Source organism: Ananas comosus, linkage group 23 (genome assembly GCF_001540865.1).
Source record: "Ananas comosus cultivar F153 linkage group 23, ASM154086v1, whole genome shotgun sequence".
In the NCBI taxonomy this organism is placed as follows: domain Eukaryota; kingdom Viridiplantae; phylum Streptophyta; class Magnoliopsida; order Poales; family Bromeliaceae; genus Ananas; species Ananas comosus.
The window spans coordinates 1,373,975-1,399,959 of record NC_033643.1 but is presented as its reverse complement, the minus strand read 5'-3'; the positions used below and the strand labels follow the sequence as shown (position 1 = coordinate 1,399,959).

Here is a 25,985-nt window from a genome sequence, read left to right as displayed (position 1 = left end):
CACTTGGTGCATTCGTACATCTCGTGCACCGCAGGCCTCAGTTACTGATAAAGAATTTTTAAATTTAGAATTTAATTTACTAGGTGTAAAATCGTAAAATTGCAGGCACTAATCTCTCATGAATGAAACATTGCCCCTTTTCATGGCATTGATTAATTATATGCCCTAGATACAGGATTTTTTTTTTAAAAAAAAAATGTAATCAATCACTAAATATTTTCATACAATAATAACAACCAAGTCTTCCACTGTTATATTACATGACAAAACAATAGTAAATTACATTACCAAACGCAACACGTTATTGTTTTTCTAGTACATCATATTGTCACCAACACTTATATAATATAGTATGGTTACCATATACATAACCTTATTTGTTTATTTTCTTTTTTCCCCACATAATAGGATTCACAAACTAGTTTTTTTTATTGATAGTGTTCAAAGCATGAGAAAGCCATGGCTCAGAAGGAGCCTTCAACTGAGGCATCCTCCAATTCCCCTCTCTGCACTTTGAAACATGTTTGATATCTTTTTTACTCTTTTCACTCCCTTTCTCTCTCTTTCTTTCCACAACACAACGCATGCCCTTTCTCCTCCTATCTAAAAAGGACAATCCCCACCCTGGGGAATGACATTCCCTAACACTTGATTTTTTATCAACATCAAAAGACCCACTATTAGTTCCCTCAACATTGTCTAAGTGTGTCTCATTACTAACACTTCTCATGGACCTAGGTGTGAAAAGAGAACCAACATTATCATTGGGTCCACTTGGTGCAGTAGACCTAGCTGGGCTCTTGAACCCACAAGCTATAGGCCTCAAGCTCCATGGGAAAAATAGCATCACCCCACATGCCCTTGTAGATAGCTCCTTTTCATCCTCTACATGAGAAATAAAAGGTGGTTGTTGTAGCTTAGATTCTACATTGCTTCTTCTTTTTCTTCTTTGCTGCATTATATGTTGCAGAGTTAACTCCTTACGTGCACATTGAGGGCAAGAAGAGTGGTGGTGATGATCAGCTCTTCTTGTGCAACCTTTGTTGTGTTGGTTGAGAGCCAAGGAGTTGGCGATGGCGTTCGCGGCGGGGAGGAACCGTTCCATGATGTAACTCGGCCGCGGCCGAGACCGGTTCACGATCTCCTCTATGTCTTTCGTTGCCATGCCGTCGAACGAGCTCATTCGACACGCGACGTTGAGGTTCTCAGAGAGCGAGACCTTCTCCGCCGCGTCGGAAAACACGTCGTCGTCTTTGTCGTTGGCGCTGCACCTGTCGCGGTAGTGAATTTCAATCGAAGGGCGCCGCCACCGAGCGGGCGGTGGGTTGGGCGGCGGAGGGTTCGTGCGGTCGGTATCGTCGGCGGCGGCGGCGTCCTTCGGGACGCCAGGAGAGCTCTCCCAGGAGAAAGGGATCATAGTGGATTGCGCGGAGAGCTCTCGAGCGGAGGATTCCGCAGCGTCGACGGACGTCGAAGAGCGGCGTGTCGAGAGGAGAGGGGAGTCCAAATCCAATTGCCCTGGATGGAGCTTGATCTCTTTGCAGTGACCACGAGGTGTTGCCATGGAGTGCGTACACAGTAGAGCATTGGTTTGGTGCAGGGGATGTAACTTGTAAGTATAAAGGGTGGTGTACGTGGGGTTTATAAGGAAGCGTGGGGGTGGTGGTTATTGGTTAAAGGTGAGCAAAGGAAAGGAAATTAAGGACAGTGGGTGGGACTTCGGGGGCGGAAATTCATGTGAAGTGTTTTAATGGGATGGTTTTTTTGGTTGGACCAGGTCCACAGTGTCATTTCCACCATGCACCTATCTTACTTTATTTGAGAACCACAAATATAGGAATAAAAAATCAGAAACACACAAAATATATCTGAATTATCTTGCATAGACCATTCAATCTTTTAAAATTTTAATTTTACTATACAATCTTTCAATTTATTTAAATTAATTACTTGTTTTACTAAATTTATAATTGTGAAAACTATATAAAGTTCACTAACTATTGCCGTAGAGATAACTGATATATTTAAATTTAAAAGATAAAATATCGTTTGCTGATTCTAATCCAACAGTTTGAAAGATTAAATTGTAAGATCAATATTTTGAAAATTTAGATAGTCTATTAAAATGGTTCATAGTTTAGATAATTTATATATGTTTTTACCAAATAAAACATTTCAAATTAATACCTCCCACTAAAATGTATTTTTTTCTATCATTCGATAGTTCTACTCAGTGCTGCTTTGAAATTTGTTTCTATTAGAAATTACTAAAATTTGACGGATATAAAAAGTTAATTTATAAAATATATTTCTTATTACATGTCATATACTGGTAGCGTTAGTGTTTCTTTTATTTTTTATGTTTTTAAATATGTCAGTGGAAAGGGATTTTTCTCTTTGGCTGGTGTATAGACCAGGTGCTGGGAATAGTTGTTGGTATTAAAAAGCTTTAATGGAAAATGGTTAGGGAAAGGAAATGGTGGCAAAGAGTTCTCAAGGTGATGGGTGATGTTGAAGTTGCCATTTGGCAGGACAATGCACTTGGGATACTTTATATCTTGCTAACCATTACCTACTTTCTATTTTAAGCATTGCATATCTTAGTAATTATTTTTATTTTTGTTGGACGAGATAGGAGGAAGTTTATAGTGTCACACTTACACCACATCATTAGTAATAAGCTAATAATTATATCACCTTTTCTTATAAAAAAGTATGATAAAATTATTTTTTTTATTAATTATAAAGAGACGGATGAATTCTAAAGGGACAATTTTATTGGTTGACAACGACATGTCAGTAATATAACTCATGGGGTCTAAACTTTTTCAAAAAATAGGCAAGTGAGTTAAGATATAGATTTCTCTTCAAAAAAGAAAAAGAAAAAAAGGAGTAAATCATTAATTTGAAGAAGATTGTGCCATGTTGGGTTAAAAATGTAACAGGTATTAAAATGCGAAAATAGCAATTGAGGCTAGTGGATTATAAATGTACACGTTATTGTCTTTGTAACAACATGCATGATTGGGAAATACGGACAAAAAAAATAACAGAAAGCCAATAGTGAAACTTTAATCAAACATAAGAATAATTAGGGATATAAAATGGGCCAGGCGGCCCGTGAGTCACCTGACCCAGCACGGCTTTGGGCCGAGCTATAGCACGGCATGGATACTGTAGTATCCGTGCCGGGCTGGTCCGAGCCATGCTGGGTCTCTTCTCTGGGGCCCGACGACTCGGCGCGGCACGACCAAAAATAGGCCAAGGCCGTGCTGGCGCGAGGAGAGGCAAGCGGCCCAACATGGCATGGCTTGTCAGCTCGGCCAGCACAGTTTGAACCCCTTGGGCCTTGGGGTCTGAGCTCCCGGGGAGAAGGGCTCGTCAAGAGCTCTCCTCCCAAGGTGTGGGAGGAGTGGCTTTGGTCCAATGGACCAAAAAATTCGATCTCATTTTCTTTCTTTTTTCAAAAGATTAATACAAATTTGTATATTTTTTTAAAATTAAATATTTACTATATTATAATTATTTTTATAAATTTTTAATAATTTAATCAAAATATTAATTTAAATAAAAATATTTATTATTTATATTTTTAAATTTTATACTAATTTTTTTAAAAAATAAAAAAATAAATAGTTTAAGAGGCTGACCTAAAGCACAGCCCGACCCGGCACAGCCCGCGCCTTCCGAACCAAAGGGCCGTGCCGAGCGGGAGGCTAGGCAGCTCGGGCTTGGCACGGCCTGGCTTGAAATTGAAGGCGGACCGAACCGGGCCAGCCCATAGTCCGTTTCGGCCCAGTAATGTGGGCCGGCCCCTAGGAATAATGATGATAAAACATGGATAAAAGATCACCCCTAGAATATTATTTTATATAACATTTTGTTTTTTGATTAATTGGTACAAACTTTGGGTGTGTGTGTGTCAAACAGGGTCGAACTTGTTAGTCAAGTTTTGAACCATTGACGCGTTTCCGCGGAGCTCAAACTCCAATATATGACCCGGTTGGCCTGCCACGTGTCATATGACATGTGGGCTCCACGTGTCAGTGTCAACTGGCGATCTACTGCCCCCTTGTATGCGGCCGATTGAGATTCTCGAGATTCGTGTAAAGAAATCAAGACCGTCTATAAACGAACGGTTACGATCACTCGGGCGGGGTATCTAGCCGCTGAGATTGATCCCCTCTGCCGCTTTCTAACTCACCATTCTTGCGGGGAATGGATAGTAAATGGTGAAAACCACTCCTTCGACTCTCGATCGGAGTCTCTGAACCTTTCCCCTTCACTCTTTCATGGCGACGCCCCCAGAGAGCGATCCAAACCCTAGACTCGAAGAAGAGAAAGTAGAAAAAGGCGAAGAAGACGACGCCGCACGATCCCAAGAGACCGGCAATGGAGGCGACGCCGCCGCCGCCGAAGGCAAGGAGGATGACGACGGAGAGGAGGACGAAGAGGTCGAGGAGGAGGAGGAGGAGGAAGAGGAGCCCTTGAGCAGCCCTGCTGCGGCCACCGCCGCGGAGAGGGAGAAGCTGAAGAGCGTGCTTCGCCGCATGTCCGCCGAGCCCGTGCGCCTCCGCGTCCACGACGTGGTGATCAAGGGCAACAGCAAGACCAAGGACGAGCTCATCGAGGCCGAGGTGCTCGGCCTCTTCCGCAGGGTCTCTACGGTGCAGGAGCTCGTCCAGGCCGCGGGGATCGCCAACGCGCGGCTCCGCCACCTCCAAGTGTTCGACGCTGCGTCCGTAACCCTAGATGCGGGGCCGCCCGAGCTCCCTGGGACGGCGAATGTGATCATCGAGGTTGTCGAGGCCGCCAATCCGGTCACCGGGAGCGTTGGCGTCTACTCCAAGCCAGAGGTAAGAATTTGTCGAAGCTTTGGTTGGGTATGCCGATTTGAGATTGTTAGTTTGCCATATGTTGTTTGGATTGAGAGTGCTCTAATTTTTTGGTGTAATCAATTCGGAAGAGTAGATTGCTAACGAAAAGAGTTTTTCTATTGAGGAATTCCTAGACGCACTTTTAGTTCTCAGAACTTGTCATGTTTCCTTTACATGTGGTTATCTATCACTGTTGAGTACATTCGAAGGGTGTATCTACTAATTAGATAACCATGATTTGGCCTATGTTATTAAGGATGTACTAAGAGATGTTTAACCACAAGCTTCAGATGTCTTCTGACGGATGTGAGCATTTTCATGTCAAATTGCTCAGTTTGTATTACTTCTTCTGCTACCTGAATATTCTCCAACTAAGCAGTGCTAGAATCTATGCAAACAAGTTTCTTAGGATTACTGAATTGGTCTAATTTTTTACTCATTACTGCAGTGGTATTGTGGAAATTTACATGGGAATGCTGTTGAGTAAGCCATTGGAAGATGCATCATTTCAATAGGAAAATATTAATTGGCATTAAGTGCTCTGTAATTGCTTACGTTGCTGTTATATCACGAGTCATTGATACGAAACTGTGCAAAATGGTTCCTCATGGTTAGGCGTGTTCCCCTTTGTAATACTTAATCGATTCCCTTTTTTTGATATCATTCAACTTACATTTGAGAGTTTCATCCTATTCTTAGTTGGTCCTGGTCTCCTTTTTTCTCACCTTTCAATTTCTATTGGTAGCCCTTTGGTTCTAGGGCTTGTCTAGCTGCGACACGACTAGACCACCTTATAGTTTTTCTTCTTGATTGTCATATAGTCTTCACTGGTTTCTGATTTCTCTTCTCTATCGCCAGAAATAATCTTCTTTAGTTAGTAATTAGTTGTAGTGATAAGATGCTGCAAAATTATTCTGCCGTTCTATGAGCCTTTCCTGTTTCTGAATAAAATGGTTTAAATGTTTGCTTAGCATTTCAGCCGAATTCTCATTTTAATGATCCTTGTTAGTACTTCATCACATGCATCCTTCCCTGTTGTGCATCTGGATAGAAAGGCTGACATTTTTCGGTTCAATTGTTGCTGGTTTACATAATCTTTTTATCTAATATTAATCTTCATTTTCTGCCAATAATTATCAAACCTTTCATGCCCTTGGGAAAATTTGTTTTAGGATCTGTGTAAGTCATTCATTATGTAGATAGTTGTAGTGGTGAACCCGTTGTTCCATGTACTTTATAAGTACCAAAGAATATTTGATCTTGCCACAAGCAACATCTGGAAATATATTGTAAGTAAATACGTAAGGTTACTAGTAATATGTCCATTGGCGCTATCTTTTTTTGAAAATGCTGTGTTCTGCTTAGTCATTCTATATGGAAATGCTTTTAACACCAAATCATGCAACACGGCATTCTAGTTTTGTTTAATTGCTTTTAATTAGTCATGTGGAAATTAGAACAAGAAAGTCATCTTTTACCGAATGACATCGTCAAAAACATTAAATGGCATGAGGATTATTAGTTACATTCGATAGCATTTCATGTTATGATTATTTTTCTTCAATATCCTGCCATTCTTCCAATATGGTTGAAAAGGATTCTTGACTAGTCTGTTACTGTCAAAGTACCTCCATGAGGCCTCTGATATGCAACTAATTTAAGACAAATAAAACTAATATTTTAGTTAGAAATTGTAGAGCACACAAAAGATGAAAAACTTAATATAAAGCTAAGGAATCTCCTTGCCGCTAACACCTGTGTCTCCAGCCTTATTTTCAGTCACGTTCATTTTGTTCTATAGCTTCTGTAACTGCTGTAACAAACTGGTGCCTACACCAATTACAGTCATCATTCACTATGTCCCAAGAAGGTTTGAACTGCGTATAAACTGTATAGATCAGCAAAATTCATGTCATCATTGTGATTAATATGTGTAGTTTATCTTTTACAAAATTAGCTATTTCTTCATGCTCTTGTAGGCTAGATCTTGGTCACTTGAAGGATCAGTGAAGTTTAAAAATCTCTTTGGATATGCGGACATCTGGGATGCTTCTGGATCTTTTGGGTGGGATCAGACATCAGAGATAAGTGCTGGATTATCCCTACCCAGATTTAAAGCAATATCTACTCCTTTGATGGCTAGAGTGTCGTTACTGTCTCAAGATTGGTTGAAGTTCTCCTCATACAAGGAACGCCTTATGGGCCTTTCTTTTGGTTTGATTTCGACAAGACACCATGACTTGGCTTATAATCTTACTTGGCGCACCTTAACTGATCCGTCACGCTTGTCATCCAATTCAATTAGGAGGCAGTTAGGGCACAGTCTTCTCTCTGCAATAAAATATACATATAAGATCGATCAGAGGGATTCACATCTGAGGCCAACTAGAGGGTATGCCTTTCTATCTTCTTCTCTAGTTGGTGGTCTAGGAGACAGCAGGAGCGTACGATTTTTTCGGCAGGTCAGCCTCTTGTTTACTGATTAGCTTTATGATTATGAGTTCTTTCTTGTTCTATGAAGATGACCGTATTTGTAATGTGTTATTATTTATTACATTAAGGTTCATTTATGCATTATCTAGAAGTTCCCGAGACCTGACTGTACGCGTTGCTTTGAATTTTTGCTATAATAATATTCTATAGCAGTTACTACATTTTGAAGGATACATTGCTTGTCCTTCTATAATTTATTGAGAGTACATTAGTTTGTAAATACTAATTACTATCATTTTATATTGCTGGTGAAGAGCTTTTTCGGTTTTCTACTGCCTTCTATTGACTTCTGAGTGTCTATGTGATAATGAAATCCAGATAACTCTTAGAAACTTTTGCAAGCATAAGAGAGTAGTAAGCTAAATGTCCGATGGAAGTGAGTAGGGTTAAATGCTGAATCATTAAATAGAAGCAGTTCTGTTTAGTATTGGGGTTGAGGAGACTGTGTTAGCACACTCTTCGATCCTACGCTGCTTGATTATCATTCTTTAATCTCTCATTAACATGGCTAATATACTTTAGATGCATAAGCAATTGAAATCTAGCATTTTATGTGTTATTGTTCGCTTACTATCTTCTCATGATATTGTACTTGTATGAACCTATCATCTCTTCTTACTTAACTTAGCGGTATTATAGAGGGTAGTGCCATCTTGCAGCTGTTAATTGTGCATACACAAGTTTGTTAATTTAAAGCACTTGTTTCAAGATCTCTCTTTGATTAGATGCTACTACTACTACCAAAAAAAAGCAACACTGCCAGAAAAAGTGCCTGTCTGTGAAGAGGGTATGCTATTGTCATTTAAAAAACACATATTGTAATATGTTGTTGTAGCTACTGGATTTAAATAAGATTCTGGTGTTGTTTTCAAGGTCAATTAGATGTTCATTCTCGAACTTCATGTAGTGATCAGTTGCATTTTTAGGTTCAGTTAGGGTTCGAGATTTTGTAATGCTCAATCCAGTAAATAAATTATTGGGGAAAGACAAGGAGCTTGATATCATAAAATGAAGAAGCAATTGCCTCCTTGAGCTATATAAGGCTTCTGGTATCAGCAACATTGCGTTGGTGTTTTAGGGGTTTATCTTCACTTCCATTTACTTCTTTCTGCTCTTCTTCCATGTGTGTTCAGTACACCGAGAAAGTAACTGACTAATATTTGCAAATCAATAGGTTGAGAGGAAGCAACCTGTATTATAGTTTTTGATATATGATTGTGTAGTATGTCAACGATACGCTATATATGACAGTTTCGTTTTGTCTCTATGGTACATCTTCATTAACAAATGTAGTGTTTGGGAATAGACTTGGGCTTCAAGTAGATATCTGTTATATCATAAATATATATTCCGTTTGTAGTTATTGACATTTTTCTTCCTAAGAAACCATCTGGTTGATAAGTTGTGTAAATTTTTTCTAAATTTATACCTTCTGCCACCTGGAGTCCGAGAGTTGTTTTCCATAATTACTATCATTGAAGCGATATAAAATCATTTTTATTTGTTTTCGAATGAACTGTATAAACTCTTTGATAATGTCTAGTTTTGAACTTTGCTGCAGGAGTTTGATTTTCAAGCTGCTTTGCCTCTAGGGTTTTACAACTCAGCTATCAATATTGGTGTGGCAGCTGGTGCCATCATGCCGTGGGCAACGAATTTCAAGGACTTCACCTCACCGCTACCAGAAAGGTTTTACCTGGGTGGCCATATTTCTCCTGTCTGCAGCTTGGGAGGCCCATCCTCCTTGTTGGGCTTCAGAACAAGAGGGCTAGGCCCGACAGAGCCCCGAAGGCTTATCCCTACCCAATCTGATAAAGATGAGCCCCCCGCTTCTCCAGGAAGAGATGTATTAGGCGGTGATCTTGCCGTCACAGCCTTTGCCGATCTATCCTTTGATCTTCCTCTAAAGATTTTCAGAGAAGCCGGAATACATGGTCATATGTTTGTGTGTGCTGGAAATCTTGCGAAGTTGAATGGTGATGAGCTCAAGAATTTTTCGTTCTCCCATTTTGTCCGGAACTTTAGGAGCTCTGCTGGGATTGGTATAATCCTGCCAACCAAATTTTTCCGAGTTGAGGTTTGTGCTTGAAACATTTCTATAATTTACATTTTACAACATTAACCTTAAGCAAAATACGGCCTAAGAAACACTCGAGGAAAGAGGCAAAGTTATGAGAACTGTATTCTGAGGGGGGTAATATAGAATGTTAACATTTCAGGCTGGCTAAGTGAAAATTGCGATAATTATATGGGATTTCATATAATCTAGCCATCTTTCTCTTACAATAAATCACAGGTTTTTCTTTCCCTAACTTGTTCGTCTTTGCTTTTCCAGATAAACTACTGCTACATTTTAAAGCAGTTTGAGCATGACCGTGGAAAGACGGGAATACAATTCAGCTTCTCCTCCCCGTAGGTAAAAGTTCTTCAACCATAAAAATGCTTTCTCAATGAGGCCTTAGATGAAACTATGTATTAATTGAGCCCTCATAAAAAAAATCTTGTTGAGCCCTCATCAAAGAATCAAAAAACTTGTTTTTCTCTTTTGCTATTTTTGGTTTTTCAACATGGGGAGTATAGAGAAAAGTAGCCGCGGCTGAACAATATTATCCACATTTGGGTGGAAGAAATTTTACTTTATGTCTTGCAGTTTGCATTTAATTCTTGCCTTCTGACGAGGCATCAACACTATATTTGCGATGAATAAGCATCTGTTGTCCAGCAAATTCTCTTCTTTGACTCAACTTACCCTTTTTTTCAGCTGTTGCTTTCTGTAATTTCATGAGCTATGGTTCATGGTTTTCTATAGGTAGAAATGCAGAGATCCCCCCAATGTAAACTAAAGCACATTTTGAAATGGGTATATGATTTTTACTAGTTCTCATTTTAGCACCTAACTTTGCATTACTTTTGAGTATAGTACCTCTCCTTTAGGTTTTGTCGAAACTGAACGGTGTCCATTAAAAAGCTACAAAGTATTCCACCACGTAATTCCACTGAAAATGTTGGGCACACAGTTCAGTTGCGACAGAGAGGTAGTGAAATAAAAAATAATGAAAGGTTAGGTATATCAAAATTAAAACATCTTTGTTCAGATCCCCATTTCATTTTGAAAATGCACTAAAGATCGGGTAGTGCTAATACATTTGGATACTCTTATATGACGGACTTCCATGTGATTGACATCTGGACACTCTTATATGATGGACTTTCATTGATGGTCAGTTTGTTTCTATTCGTCCTACTTATATTAGTTAAGTACAGAAGCTTGGGCATGAGAAATTTGGCCAACTGTGACATCCACTCATAGGAATCCTATAAGGATTGAGTTGTTTGGATTGCAAGCTAAGGACATGGCACCAAAAAGGGTGCAATTTTTGTACTGTTTATGAATTATCATTGGAAAAGCACGTATACCCCACAATAGGAATCCTATAAGGAGTAGAATTTTTGTTTGTGAGCTGGTAGATGATGTGAAGGCTCTTTGAAAGCCAAAATTCTTTGTTGGTGACTGGTGAGTACTATGGCCTCTCCCTAACCATCCACTTGTCAGTGGCATATATGAGTAATGCTATATGTACGTTTAAATGTAACTCAGAAAGTGCGAGAAAGACCTCTATGTTTCGGTGATTTTTGCATGTGATTGATAACAAGGTAACTATATAGGCCAGATTAAAGGTGCTTAGTAATTTCTAGTGACAAGGTTTTTGGTATAAGATGTTACTGATAATTATTTGGCCAGATGTTTATGGATTGTTGTTAATCCTTTCTGAAATCACCGGCATAGAGAAAGATCTTTCCCTATGTGCAGTTAATGACGTAGTAACAGCTCGTCAATGATTTAGCTTTCCAAATTTGATATCAGCTGATGTAGTTTGAAGTATATTTTGAGTTACGACGGCATTACTCTTATGATATGCAACAGTTATTTAGAGACATTTATTCCACTGTTGTTCTCAAATGTGGCATGTACGTCTAGTGTCAGAGATGAGATGCTATGCCTACTGGGACAAGGAAACAAGGTGGTGGTGTTACACTAACTTTGGAAGTTTTTCTTGATAATAGACTTTTCCTTGTCTTTTTGCCTTGCTAAAGGCCGTTCTTCTAGGAAAACTGTTAAACATTAATTAGATGTGTCTGTTGATTATGGAAAAAGTAGGCATGGGACAGAAATTATGATGAATATTTTCACGATACGACTTAGGGCGCGCTTTGTTCCCTGGAGCTTTTATTGGATTATTGTTTTAATAGAGAAAAGCATAACTTTTTTAAGTATAATCTAAGCCCTGCTCTGGTATTGTTCTGTTTTTTCTTTTAATATTTTGACGCATCGCCGAGAATATTTTTCTTATTGTTATGATTGGTTAGCTTGCTTCCTGTTAACAGATGGAGGGCAATTTAAAAAAAAAAAAAATCTTGGAAGGAAAAGAGAAAAAGTTGGTTCCATCTTGAATGCAAGTTTTGCAGGCAATCTACTTTTTTACATTATTATATAGAGAAATTTTATTTTGAAAATGGTAACAATACCAAAGTAGGCTTAACACAATAGTGTGTGTGTCTTTTTTTTTATTTTTTTTTTATTGGAGTTAGAAGTTGGTTTAGCAAAAATAGGTTTTGAGGTCTTCTTTTAGTAGAACGAACCTTGTGGCTAAGAGGCATCTTTATACTAGAAAAAGAAGCAGCACAGGTCCATGATAGACCAGGTCTGGGCATCCAATATCACAGTACTAACATTAATTTAATCATATCCTAGTACAAATCTCTTTTATTATTCTTTTTTTCTTATAATTTTTTTGGTTGTTGCTTAGAAGATAATAACTAGCCTTAATTGTTGCCTATAAGAAAACAAATTTGCAGGTGTCTAGTAGAAAATGGTCATGGTCTCATGGACATGATTGATTCCTGTGATGATGATGATGATGCTGATGATGCTGATGTACCTACCATGCATGGCATGCTCGGATGCATTGCCATGGGAGAAACAAACATCCTTTTCTCATTCACAGGATACTTGTGTGACACATATACAATCTTTTCCAATACAAGATATGCCATAAAATACGAAAATTAATCTAATAAATAAGTATTTATGAGTTGACCTTTCCAGGTTGGGTGTGTTTGTGAATCTTTTCTCACCAAACCCTTATTAAGAAATATCACAGGAGCAAACACAAGCTGGACTTTTCAATTCCATCCACCTCAGATTGGAGTGGCTTTTCTTTTCCTTTCTATCATATCTATGCTATTGGTTTAATGTTTAGTTAGATTAGATCTATCTCATGCAGGTATATTTTATTTTTTATTATTTATCTCGTGCAGGTATATTTATTTTTTTATTTTATTTATTTTTTTTTATCTTTCTGGGAAGCTACAAAAGTGCTCTTTCCAATGATCTTGTCTGATCAAAAGCAGAATCCGAGATCTGTAACTCTCAACACTCCGTATTGATTCTCTTCTGAGTTTGCAAATATCCTGTTTATTTACTAGAGCATGAGCTTGTCCTTTTGGTTTGGGTATAAGTAAAAATTATCTATTTCACGGATAGGTTTGAGTTCAGGTATAAGCAAAAATTAGATTAATATTGCGTTTGGATAAAAATTGAGTTATTTTCGGGAATTAAAAAAATAATGTTTGGAATCTTTGAATAGATAAAATGCTATAAAAAGAATAGTAGGTAGTTTATAAATAAAAAATAAAGATATCCTTCTTTATATTATATTTAAATTTAAAATTTAAAATTTTATATCTAAATTTTTTAATTTAAATATATAACTCTGCAATTTTAAAAATTCAAAATTTAAATTTAAAAATTTTAAATTTTAAATGTAAGATTAAATCTAAATTTAAAAATATAAAGTTATAAATTTAAAATTTAAAAATTTAAATTTAAAATTTTAAATATAAATTTTAAAAATTAAATAGGGTGGGGACACTCCTATTCCCACAAGAGGTACTGATCGGTAGACCTATGTCACCCCCAGGTTAAGGGGTGGGATTGTTGTCCAAAATAATTTTTTTTTTTTTTTTTTTTTTTTTTTTAATTATAACAATCAAACGCCACCTAACTGTGCATATTTTACTATTCCCACCAGTAGAGCGAAAGAATGCAATGCTGGAGTTACGGAGATTATATCTTAACCAAACCAGCTATCTGCATGATGCGTTATCCCTTACAAAAACAAATAATAGCATGTCACTACTTTATTTTTTTTTTAAATAAATTTAATTGAAAATGTGAAGCGATTAGGTTTTGAACTTTAAATTTCGGATATCAACTATTTAGCCATTTGTACCGGAGACGATCGGTAAAGCAAAAATTATTAGAAGTAGAAAATTGGAGCTCTATAATTTAGACTTTACTCAAAAGTGAAATCTGTTTAATGAATTGTTAAAAAAGTATAAGTTGCACATGACAACAATAATTTGGAAAGATAGGATGGAAGTTTTGGATAATTGGACCCCAAATTATTGAAATTCATCTCACTTCGATCTCAATTATTTTCATTTCTCTGATTTAAATCTTAATTTGTTCTTATATATATATATATATAAAAGTGTGATTGAATTAATTCATTGATGCATGCTATGGTGGGGCCAAGTACTTTTCTACAATTTTTTTGTTCTCCACGTACTATCTCTGCATATAAATCCATCTAAGCTAGCATTAGACTTATCAACAAGCTTAACCACACAGTACAATAAGTCAATGCATAAAAGCAAAAAGGTATACCACCATTATTGTACGCATCTTGTGTATTTTCCAAATAAGTACTAAAAAAGTTCACACATAATTTTGCGGCATGATTATGCAATTAGGATCCTAATAGAACAAATTATCAATTTGAATGGTGCCCAACCACAATTAATCAAAGAACTTTAATTCTCAATAGTTCATTCATATGATGATAATGCATAAATAAGGATAAAAAATTGAAGCTTTGAATTTAGCGCCTCTGCATGATGAATCAGAGCCGGTGGAAATAGGATCTTAACATTTCTACTTACGTGTGCACTAGATGATCAGGTGGACAACGATGAATACAATAACTCTGATACTGTGCAATCAAATATCGATCAGATAGAAAGCGACTTAGAAATGACTTTAATTAATATTACCTTAATTCTTACGTCATGTAACCATTCGTGAAAGTATATGCCGTATAATTATCATCCTCAATTACCATCTCCAAGGACTTTTTGCTTCATATATTTAAGTGGAATTACCTAATTCTATTCTCGTTAAATGCCCACTTAAATTAGATTAAGTTGAGGGGGTCAAGGCATGAAGGGTTAGTCACCTAACCAATTTTTCTGCCTATAAAATGTTGCAGATATTTCCATGAGAGATGAGAAACTTTTCTCCTCACCGTACATGATTCCTTATCTACTCACACAGTATTACATATCTAATAAAAAACGTTAAATCAAATATGCAGTGGTAATGTCACGGTTAAAAGTGGCAAACAAATATATATATAAATAATAACTTCTGTGGAATAAAAGGAGAAAATATGAGACTCTTCAACTCCATTCATTGGATAAATGCCAAATGATGAAGTTTCATGTAATTTATAAAGATGTAATTAAAAACATATATAGCAATTTTAATTATATAATTTTGTGTAGTTTTGCGCATCTTTTTTTCGTTTTTGTTTTGCAGTTTGAAAACGACTTTATCTTTCTTAAATTAGAAAATCTGATTCTTTACTGACGAGTTACTGTAATTGAAACTGCAGCCAATTTATAGCTTTGATTGCAGCACTTGAACTTTTTCATATAGTTTCAATTGCAGTAGTTGGACTTAAATGTATGCGCGGATCTAAGCATTGTATTTAGACTTGCAAACACTTGAAATAAAAATACAGTCTGATTTAAATTATTGTTTCATATTTTCTTTCAAATTATGACATCTAAAATTTAATCGATCCTGCTTCGGATGAAAAGTAAAAAAAAGTATGCGTGTACGTCTGGCCTTCAACATTTGGACGAAAAAAAGGGGGGAAAAAAAAAAGTTGCATGTTGAATTGAGGGCTTATTATAGTTATTATTATAATAATTACAGTAAAAGAACTTTCTCCTATGTGTGAGAAAGAGAAACTTCTTAAATAATTATCTGTTGCTCATAAATGAAACACGTACGTAGTTCATGCATGTACAGCGAAAATTCCATGCAGTAGCTGCTTTCTTTGACATCACTAAAAGTAGGTGCTTTTGATTGGACTGCAGGAACTTAAATTCGTACCCATCGCATATGCAAGTTACCTGCCGTGCACCTTCCTTGGAATTAAGGGGCCGTTTACGGCGCGCGTTTGTTTCCGCATAGAACAAATCGAAAAATTATTTTTGATATAAAAAATATTTTTTTACTTATTTGGTTTGATGTAAAATATCTATCTTTTAAAAGTATTTTTATGAATCTGAAAAAAAATAAAATGAAGTTTTTGTTTTCTTTGTTGTTTTTCGACGAAAAATGAAAACTCAATCTTCGTAAAATTTTTTCACTCGACCAGATAAATATGAATGAATATTTTTTTCCTTAATTTCAACCTGATAAATGTTGATGAAAAATATTTTTTTCCTTACAACTCAAACATTATGTAGAAAATGTGAATTTTTTTTTTCCGCCGAATATTTTTTTATTGAAAATTATTTTCACCGGTTTACGTACGTTGAACCAAACCGACCCTTAGTTTCTCCAAAAAGCATGAAAAAGAAATTTTTGAGAAAAAAAAATTTCTATGAAAAAATCTTTTTTTCCAGTTTTTCTTCTATTTAGTTTCAAACGAACTATTGTTTGAAATTCAATAAAAAAATAAGTATTTTTGTTTTTCAAATTTTTTTTAGGAAACGAATATATTAGTTTGTCATAAACTTTGAAAAAAAAAACTTTTTAAAAATACTCATTTTTCTTGGAACCAAATTAACATGGGGAAAACTGAAAAAAAAAATAAAAAGTTTTCTACGGAAAAAAATTTTTCTCAGAATTTTTTTTAACACTGTTTCGAGAAACCAAACTGACCCTGATGGAACTTAGGGGAGATTTTTTTAATGTTGGTGATGTTAATTAATTTATAAGTTTATGTTTACCACACTCAGATCATATATATATATATATATATATATATATAGAAAATCTGATCACACTTGATAAATGTATATGAAGTACTTAAATTTAATGTATGTATATGTCGTTAAGTAATATTACGAGTTTGATTATGTCACCACCCTTTGTTGAATTTTTGGCTTCTATCGAAGAAAATATGTTAGAAGTACTAACAATGGAATTTATGACTACAAGAGCAAGCTTTTTTCTTTTCTTTTCTTTTCTTTTTCCAAAAAACTAACTACAATATGGAGACCTCAACTATCCGTCAAGCACGATCTCAAATCTCGCAACATCATAGACGATTAATTAGACCGTTTTATTTTTCTTTTGACTTAATTTCAAATACTCACGTTTTATCTATTTACAATTTTAGAAATATTTTTAGAAGGTTATGGTGTTAATGGAAAACTCGATAGCACTAAGTCCTTGGTACTATCGATAGTATCCCAGCCGGACTCTCTCTCTCTCTCTCTCTCTCTCTCTCTCTCTATATATATATATATATATGTCACTTTTAGGATATTTTTCGTGTAAATTATAAGAAAAAAAGGGAATAAGGACAGAATCCTAATGGAGTGGAGCTAAATACATAAATTTAAACTTTTGAGAGGATAAAATATAGGTTTTTGAAAGTTAGAAAAGAAAATTAAAGAGCGGGTATTTAATTATCGGAGGTTTTTGTTTTATATATTTAGCCATAAATCTATTAGCAGTTCGATGGAACTTTCAATTTTCTCGATGAACTAGGGATTTTCCGAAATAAATTGAGTCTTAATTTCTAGAGGGAGCACTCATGAAAAGAAGCTAATTAAAGTGAAAAAAATTGTGATTAGATGAAATTGTGAATAAATGTATTTCATTTCTCTATCACTATAGAAAATAAGATTCATATTATATTATTTATATATGGAATTCAAGCCCAAACTCGGTTTATGGTTCATTATTTCGATCTTAGAGATAGCGTTAGAGTATTAGAGTATTTATCATTTGCTTTGAGCATGGATTTGGAAAGGCTCTTCTTGTAGTGGAAAATTTCTTTAAGAACGACGAAAATAAAGCGAAACAAATTTAAAACTTAGAAATGCATGTTACATGTCCAACTTAATAAAATATATACATTCGAGGAAATAAAGTAGTTTACACGACTATTAAAACTAAGATTAGGGACTACCAGTGCAGTTTAATTATTGTGGATTTTCTTTTTTCGTATGCGAGCCGGCATTTTGACTCAAAGAAGAGAATATTTGACTGGTATTTAGTGGGGATTTTCCTACTGTTTATTGCAAGAGACAACACTTATTAGCTCTAGGTTAGGTTTGAAGAACATCATCAACACCATCCTGAGTCAAGCTAATAGAGGCAGTATATAATATGTGTGGTCCACATTCAATCAATCAATTAATCTCATGCTCTAGTACTTGGATAAAGAAATTAATGGTAAATATATATATATGTGTGGAGAACCCCTATATATATATATATATACACTATATACGTGCCATTTTGAAATACTAGATCTTTTAGCTTAATTTTGTGTGTTCTGATTTGAATTAGTTTCGTGCATTAGATAAGGAGATTCGTGGAAATTAGTAATTTTATTTTAACTGATAGAATTTAATTATTTTTTTTATTTACTTAATAAAATTAAAGAATATGAAAGTATTATGAGCTGTGAAGGTGCTAATGAAAAAGAAAAGATTTTAGCTCAGGTGCTTTCAAAAGTGTATATATATATATATATATATATATATATAGTTATAATTTTTGCATTTTTTAGATTTATAATAAAATCACCACTAACACTAAATTCTAGCAATCTAAAGGCCAAAAAGTTAGAAGTATCGTGCTTCAAGGAGCACTCCAGTTTAATACTTAAAAAAAAGGATAAACTTTAAATATCACCCATGCGGTTTCGTACTTTCGAGTATCCTATGATTTACAGTGTATCAATTTAAGACTCTGTGATTTTATTTTTTTATTTTCGTTAGTCCCTCCGTTAACTTTTCGTTAAATTATATACAAAAAACTTCAGATACTCCACTTATAGTTTATTGAATATTCACTTTAGTACCTTTTAGTTTTAACTTTGTCACTGATTTAATGAAAAAAATTAGAAGATGAAATAACAAAAAAAAAAAAATCATAAAGTACTGAAGTGAGAAAATGTGAAACCACGTGGTTGGCATTTAAAGTTTTCCCAAAAAAATAGCTAAATGGACTTACGTGTAAATTACCTATAGTTGAGGGGTCCATGTACATATTTAGTTAAATAGATGAGGAGTGATGTGACCCAATTCCGACCGGGTCCAAGAAGTCAAGGAAGGGTTTTCCACCGTCCAATCAGCAACAATTGTTTACACTTGTTCAATCCATTTATGAGTAATGCTTCTATACTTCTTTTTTTTTTTTTTTACCGTTCATTCACGCGTATTTAACTGAGCTCAGATTTAGTTTTTTTAAAATTGTGATTGCAATAACAGGTCACTTTGGAAGAGGTATCGGTTACCAGGTACCGTCAAAAAAAGGATATTTTGTTCTTTTAATACATGGGCAATTTAGTCATTTACATCTACTATATTTCAAAATTTTTATTTTTTCTTTGTTTCCTTTTGCTCTCTCTATCTTTCCTTTCAATAATTTGGATTTCATATAAGGAAAATTTCAAATGATTTGACAATATGATCATTGAATTTAAACTTTAAATAGTAATATAAATTTTCTCTAATTTAAATTTCAGCTTTTAAATTTAAAATATTTAATAATTAAATATTCAAATTTATATTTTAAAAATTTAAGTTTCATATAAATACTTTGAAATATGGTAAACAGAAATAATTGTTTGAATTCTAGTCTTCTGATTTAGGTTTGATTTTGGGTTTCGAAAAATTGGTCAGTTTTGAATTTGGATATGGATTTTTGAAATCCGTCGAGTTCGAAAATAAGTTTTGTGATTGTTAGTCAAATTCGAATTCAAATTCCTAACTATTTTTTTTCTCACCAATAATTCTAATCTTTTTAATTTATATGTTTAAAATTATATTTAAAATATTTATTAGCTCTAACAGTTAAATTATTATTCTGTTAAAAATATTTATTATCTTTACCGGTTCCAAATTGTTCTTAATGTTATTCGGTTCAATGGCTTAAAATCAAATTCTTGATAGAATAAGTCAAAGTCTGATCAGTCAAATCAATCGGTTCAATCTAGTTTTTAAATTATTGAATTTAAAATTTAAATAGTAATATAAAATTGCTCTAGAGAAATCTAGTTGTAGAAATCTTACTCTCTAAGTTTTTTATGCATTACGTTTTAAACTGGTGCGAATAAACTGTATTTTAAATCTTGGTAGAAATTTAGTTTTTAAATAGTAATATGAAATTCCTCTAATTTAAATTTTACTTTTAAATTTTAAGTATTTAATTTTTAAAATTTAAATTCATCGTATTTAGAAATAAAACAATTTCTAAATTTTCTTTAATTTAAATTAATGCATAATTTGAGAAACACTAAAACATTTAATGCCTAATAGTTTCATAAATTTGGTTAATCAATTAATTTCCTAAATTAGTACTAATTAATGCATAAATTTAGGACCTCCATTAAAAGTTTCTTTAAATATTGTATTATTTAATTACCAAACTAACCTTGAATAAAATAATTTTTTTACCTGCTAAGTATTGAAGTTACATTTTTACCCTCTATTAATCAACGGTTAAGATCTTTTTTATTTTTTTTTAAAAAAAGTACCGAATCATTTCTCTCCATTTATTTGCTAATAAAAAAACTTTATTTACTTAGAATAAAATATTCAGTAATTAATATCCCATTTGATACATGAATTATTTTTACAATTGAGAGCAAAGAGTGAGCAAAAAAAAAATATGGTCAAAAATTTAGAACAAAATAGTATATTCAATTTTTAGATTTTTTTTTTTTCGAATCAGATATATTATCTAACAAGTAAAATATATTATTCTATCAAATCGCTAATAATTAATGCCAAGACGTTTTAAAGATTAAAAATCAAACTTCTACATTTTAATTACACAAAAAAATATTTACACCGAATAAGCCATTATCGAATATAAATTTGATATTACAAATAAACCCGCGGCCGATTTTTACTTTTTTTTTTTCTTTTGTTTGATTTTAAGATGCCCAAATACTTGTATATACACCCGTTTCTTTTAATAATAAACAAAATGAAACTGGAACACCTACTATATAATAAGCTAGCTATTTAGTAGTAATCAAATGGTTAATTTAATTAATTTGGTCTACAACTTAACAATAATATATAACTTCTAATACAGGGGAACGGAAATTTAATTATTTGATCGATTTGAGTTTGATAGCGATCGAGTGTGGATAAAATAAAATTAATAATAGTAAAATTTATGGCCTTAATTTATTACAAATTAAATCTCCTGTATATAGCTGGGATCGTTTTCATACATTTTCACTTTACTGTATATATACTTATTAATTTATTTGGCTAGTTGGGGCAACTCCGTGATTCGCGAGAGCGAGAGGGGGTTGGGGACATTTATCTACAGGTTTGGGTCGGTATCACCGACAATTTGCATCAAAAGGGATCGAGTCACATATATATTAACGTGATCATATATATAGATATATATATGTATGCACCCAGAAAGAAATTAATTACATGCACCACAATGTGTGCATGTACACGTACACCACATATATATACATATAGCCTCAACATATATTCTTGCAAAATTATCTAATTGTAGTTTTAGATCCTAAGTCTTGTTTCGTATGTTTCTAATTTTTGTGTGTCTGATCGATCTGATGAGTAATATATATATATATATATATATAGTGTGTGTTAGTTAATGTAATGTGAAACGTAGGAATTATTATATATTTTGCTAAATGTTAAAGTTGTGAGAGAATGATTTAGTAATATTATATTGTTAAGTATATTTATTTAAACATTAATAATTGAGCTACTAATTTTGGGCTGTGTAGTACGTACGTATACACCATGGTGCATGCAATAATTTCTCTAACTTATGCACTCACTCAGTTTCCCCCACCGCTTTCTTTGCCTAATTCCCCGCTCTTTCCTCCATGTTTCCCTCCCCCAACCCTAACTAGTAATAACTACCCCCATCTATTTCACCACATGAATGCATGCATGCATGTGTATACCAACAACTCATGCATGGCCCATGCATCCATGCATCCATGCATACATCACCCTCTCATAAGACTTTTTGTAGCCTTTCTTGTTACAAAGAGAGAGAGAGAGAGAGAGAGAGAGAGAGAGAGAGAGAGAGAGTTAAGGGGTGTTGTTTGTTAGTGTAAGGGTTAGGGTTCGTGGAGCTTCTGCTTTTTTGTTTCCTTGCTAATTGTGTCAGAGAAAGAAGCTGTATTAATGGTGGAGTGATATGATAACCTCACCAACATCAGGCGTTTGCTCCATGGCTTTTTCATGGATAGTTCATGCGGCGGAATCCCTTTTATACACGATTCGCTTAGTGATCAAGATGCAAGATGAAATACGGGGGATTTAGCTAAGAAGAAGGTTATATACATATACTACTCTTCACTACTTGTTGTTGGGTTATAGGAGAGAGTGTTGGTGATCATGGAGAGTACAAGCTTATCGGAGGGATCGCGAAAGAAACCTTCTGATAAGGATGAAGACGCTGAGGAGGAGGCCGAGGACGAAGAAGGAGAAGAAGAGAATTGCCTGCAGAACGGCGGGGGGAGCTCGAGCAATAGCACGGTGGAGGAGAGCGACAGGAAGAACGAGCTGCGGTCGGTGAGGCAGTATGTGAGGTCCAAAAACCCTAGGCTCCGGTGGACGCCGGAGCTCCACCTTTGCTTTGTTCACGCCGTCGAGAGGCTCGGTGGCCAAGATCGTGAGTCTATCAATTTAGTTCTAATTATCCTATTCTTAATTAGTTTGTTTTCTATGAAGGTTAATTTTGATTAGACTTGATTATTTTGTTGGATTATTTCGTCCTTTTAATTACTCTATTGCGGCATCTATATACACATATGCAGGAGCTACGCCTAAGTTGGTGCTTCAATTGATGAACGTCAAGGGGCTTAGCATAGCGCACGTCAAGAGCCATCTACAAGTACTACTCAATCAAACAAATCAATTGCTTTTCTGATTGTGCGTAGATTCTCATTTGCGAATAACTTGTTTATCTTTTTTTCATGGTCTTTTTAGATGTATAGGAGCAAGAAGATCGATGATTCTGGTCACCGTAAGTTCTTGTTTTCGAAGACAATCAAATTATACATGATATCGGAAAATATCATAACTAGTTCATTTGTATCCTAATTCTTTTGATTAATGATTCTTTTGCCCTTTTATACAGTAATAACTGGTTCTGGAAATGTGGTACAAGGTGGAGAGAGACACATGTACAATCTCAGCCCTCTCCATGGATTCCACCATAGGCCAAGTGCTATTTCAAGGTAGTTGAAACTTTTGAAAACCAACTCATATATGTCATCCTAAATTTAATTATTTGGTTCAAGAACATTTATTTCACTACTTTTATGATGGTTTGTTTTTTTTCTCTTATTAGATTTGATGGCCCATCTTTGGGCGGCCATGGATATTGGATGCACAATAAATTGCTAGGAAATAGCATGAGCACCGCTATTGTATCGAAACCGTACACTTCAGCTAGCGAAATGATATTTGGTGAAGGCGGTAGGGCACGAAGCAATCCCGAATTTTATTCCAATGTTTTATCGTTAAGCGATGGAGTACTACTCGACCGCAAATTCCATGAAGATGGTCATAATAAGTCCCAATTATTCCATGAGTACAAAGTTGGAAGTAGTTATCAGGTTGGACCTAGTCATAGGGCCACCTTTTTCTCACAATCTCAGGATAGAGGAGAGCAACTAAGTTTCCACTACAACACATCAGCCGACGAGAACAAATCGACGAAACAAGCTATGTTCTCGCGGAAAGGCAGCTTGGCGTGCGCGGACGACGACAACCAAGGACCGGATCTAAACCTTTCTCTTAGTGTCGGACCGAGGAAGGATAAGAGACCAAGGACATGGGAATTGGATGAGGTGGTGGATAGCAACTTATCTCTCTCCTTATTTTCTCCCACAAAGCAAGAGAGATGCATGATGAAGGGTAACAAAACCTCAAAGCTTAGCATGTCAGAGAAGGGCAAAGAAGGCACCAGGGAGGATGCAAGAGGGACAAGTACTCTAGATCTCACTATATGAATTAAAAGCCATGTGTGGTGAGATGTTGTGGTACTTGTCCAAGGGGCAAGGTAATGTCTTACACCTCTTTAATTTCTTTTCTTCATCACTTTCTATTTTGTACTCATTGTAGAGTTATTTAATTAAGGGCACAATAAGACATTGTATATGCCTTGTATACTTTTATCGGAATCTCAGTATCTAACTCAAGAAGCCACTTAGAAGGGTCGTGAAAATATATAAATATGTATAATAGGGCTTGCTATGTTGCACATGCTATTTAACTGGAGTCAAAGCAACTTAGTTAAGTGGTTGTGGCTTTTCTTTGGAGTGATTGAATGACGTGGTTATGGATGTTGAAAAGGTTAGGTACGATTGGCTATATTATTGCTCCTTGGTCTTTGCATTTCCCTGTGGCTTCTTCCATTGATTTAAAAGGTAGTACTGGTGTTATAAGGTTAACTTATTGGAATAATAATAATAATCATAATAATGGGTGATGGACCACATGCATGTAACATGACCTTTGTGCTTTTTGAACAGTATACTAGCATTACAAAGACACATCCCAGCTAGAGTACTCTTCTTTGTAATGATAGATATTCATGTAGTGTACTTTGAGTTGGTTAGCTTCTAACTTTTTTCTTGCATATTGTCCTTATCAGATAATTTGAGAATCCTCCAGAGCATTCTCTCTCTCTCTCTCTCTCTCTCTCTCTCTCTCTCTCTCTTTGTGTGTGTGTGTGTGTGTGTTCTTCTTCACATTATTTATTGCTTTCTCTTTAGGGAAGTGAACACATATTATCAGTATTAGGCTCATTTTGTTGGCTATAGGGAAGATATATTGGTGAGTTTGTTGTGTCTCTTTGCAGGGTATAGCTAACTAAAGGGCTAAATTTCTATAGAAAATTAATTGGATGATTTTTTTTTACCAATTAATGAAGCTTAATTTAGCCATCAAAATTGAAAAAAAAACAACTTTTTATATTATTGCCCATAAAATGCAGGTTATCCTAATAGATATCTGGTTACATTGCATTTTTGATTAATCCACATATTGTTATTGGATATTTGAATCCAATTATAAAAGCACAGGCACAATTTTCATATATCATACGAGAGCAAATTAACCTAGCTTGCACTAATTTGCATGTACTTTGAATTTGCGTTTAGATATACTACATTTAATTTGAAAACTCATCTTTAGATTTCTTTTTTTTTTTTTGTGATTACGCCGTCGGTAAATAAGATTTGATAGTACTTCACAGTGAAAAATGACTGAGGATAGGGCTATAATTAAATATATCATTTTAAGAGAGTACTTCACAGTGAAAAATGACTCATTCTTTCTTTCTTTACACAATTTGGTAAATGTAATATTAATTTACATATCATGAATTAATTAAGGGGTGATAGAATTCGTTCCTATTTCCCATTGGATGGTCTACCTCTCACACTGAAAACTTCTTTTTAACATAAAATGATGGTGCTTCACTTATAAGCACTTTGAAATTGGCGGTGTTGTTGATCTATTGTTTGCATGATATAGATCTATGAACATTGATGATTTGGTGGACTTGTTCAATTTTCTCAATGATCATGTGTTGTTAAATTCGACCGATCTAATAAGTCGCTATTCTACTTGGGCCGCTAAGCAACATTACTAAATCAAGGTCCATTGCTAATGATTTTCCAAGGGATTCATACTGGTAGCTATATATATAGTTCTATGTAAGGCTAGTTAATTTAAGTTTATAGAGTTTTAAAGTTTTGCTAGAGGTGTACATATTCTTGTTTCTTGGAGGTAAGAACCATCTTAGATGATCCTAATTTATCTATAGGATTTGGTTACATTGATTTTCTTATTTCTGCTTTATCATTTTCATCACATTATACTTTGGCTAATTTTCTAATCTTCTTTATATTTAAGAATATTTTCCTTGATGATCATTATGAGTGCGTTAATTATAACTATAATGCTTGTCATTTATATGTTTCCTTGTGTGCATTTACAATACTACACAGCTTTATCAATATATGTATTGACTGAGAGTTACTCTTCTTTTATTTTTTATTTTTTCCTTATCTGATAATCGATGTGAACTTATTTTTAAAAAAGTCATTAATAGATGATTAACATGCTAATTATATATGCTAGTTACCAAATAGGTAGAAACAAGCTCCTTAATATGTCATTAGGAGTATATATATATATATATATGCATGATTATACATTCGTATACTGAACTAATTACTTAATGGAGATTAGTGAAGTTAAAGAGCAAAATTT

At 34.6% G+C, this 25,985-nt stretch overlaps 3 protein-coding genes across 3 annotated transcripts; 2 read left to right on the top strand and 1 right to left on the bottom strand.

Annotated features, from left to right (window-relative positions):
• On the bottom strand, positions 247-1,746 carry LOC109728255. The gene has a single exon (XM_020258627.1). The coding sequence runs from the start codon at positions 1,562-1,564 to the stop codon at positions 419-421; it is 1,146 nt and encodes a 381-aa protein (XP_020114216.1). The 5' UTR covers positions 1,565-1,746; the 3' UTR covers positions 247-418.
• LOC109728156 (sorting and assembly machinery component 50 homolog) lies at positions 4,215-10,130 on the top strand. Its single transcript, XM_020258507.1, has 4 exons — positions 4,215-4,856; positions 6,857-7,339; positions 8,932-9,447; positions 9,706-10,130. The coding sequence occupies exons 1-4, from the start codon at positions 4,293-4,295 to the stop codon at positions 9,784-9,786; spliced, it is 1,644 nt and encodes a 547-aa protein (XP_020114096.1). The 5' UTR covers positions 4,215-4,292; the 3' UTR covers positions 9,787-10,130.
• Positions 21,762-23,912, top strand: LOC109727919 (two-component response regulator ARR2). Its single transcript, XM_020258131.1, has 5 exons — positions 21,762-22,371; positions 22,517-22,593; positions 22,689-22,725; positions 22,840-22,939; positions 23,053-23,912. The coding sequence occupies exons 1-5, from the start codon at positions 22,095-22,097 to the stop codon at positions 23,714-23,716; spliced, it is 1,155 nt and encodes a 384-aa protein (XP_020113720.1). The 5' UTR covers positions 21,762-22,094; the 3' UTR covers positions 23,717-23,912.

Bases quoted from the DNA above. Each gene is read 5' to 3' on its own strand.
- LOC109728255 (XM_020258627.1), bottom strand. From the start codon at position 1,564: ATGGCAACACCTCGTGGTCACTGCAAAGAGATCAAGCTCCATCCAGGG.
- LOC109728156 (XM_020258507.1), top strand. From the start codon at position 4,293: ATGGCGACGCCCCCAGAGAGCGATCCAAACCCTAGACTCGAAGAAGAG. The intron at 7,340-8,931 runs GTCAGCCTCTTG...ACTTTGCTGCAG, and splicing joins GCGTACGATTTTTTCGGCAG to GAGTTTGATTTTCAAGCTGC. The intron at 9,448-9,705 runs GTTTGTGCTTGA...TTGCTTTTCCAG, and splicing joins CCAAATTTTTCCGAGTTGAG to ATAAACTACTGCTACATTTT.
- LOC109727919 (XM_020258131.1), top strand. From the start codon at position 22,095: ATGGAGAGTACAAGCTTATCGGAGGGATCGCGAAAGAAACCTTCTGAT. The intron at 22,594-22,688 runs GTACTACTCAAT...TGGTCTTTTTAG, and splicing joins ACGTCAAGAGCCATCTACAA to ATGTATAGGAGCAAGAAGAT. The intron at 22,940-23,052 runs GTAGTTGAAACT...TTCTCTTATTAG, and splicing joins AGGCCAAGTGCTATTTCAAG to ATTTGATGGCCCATCTTTGG.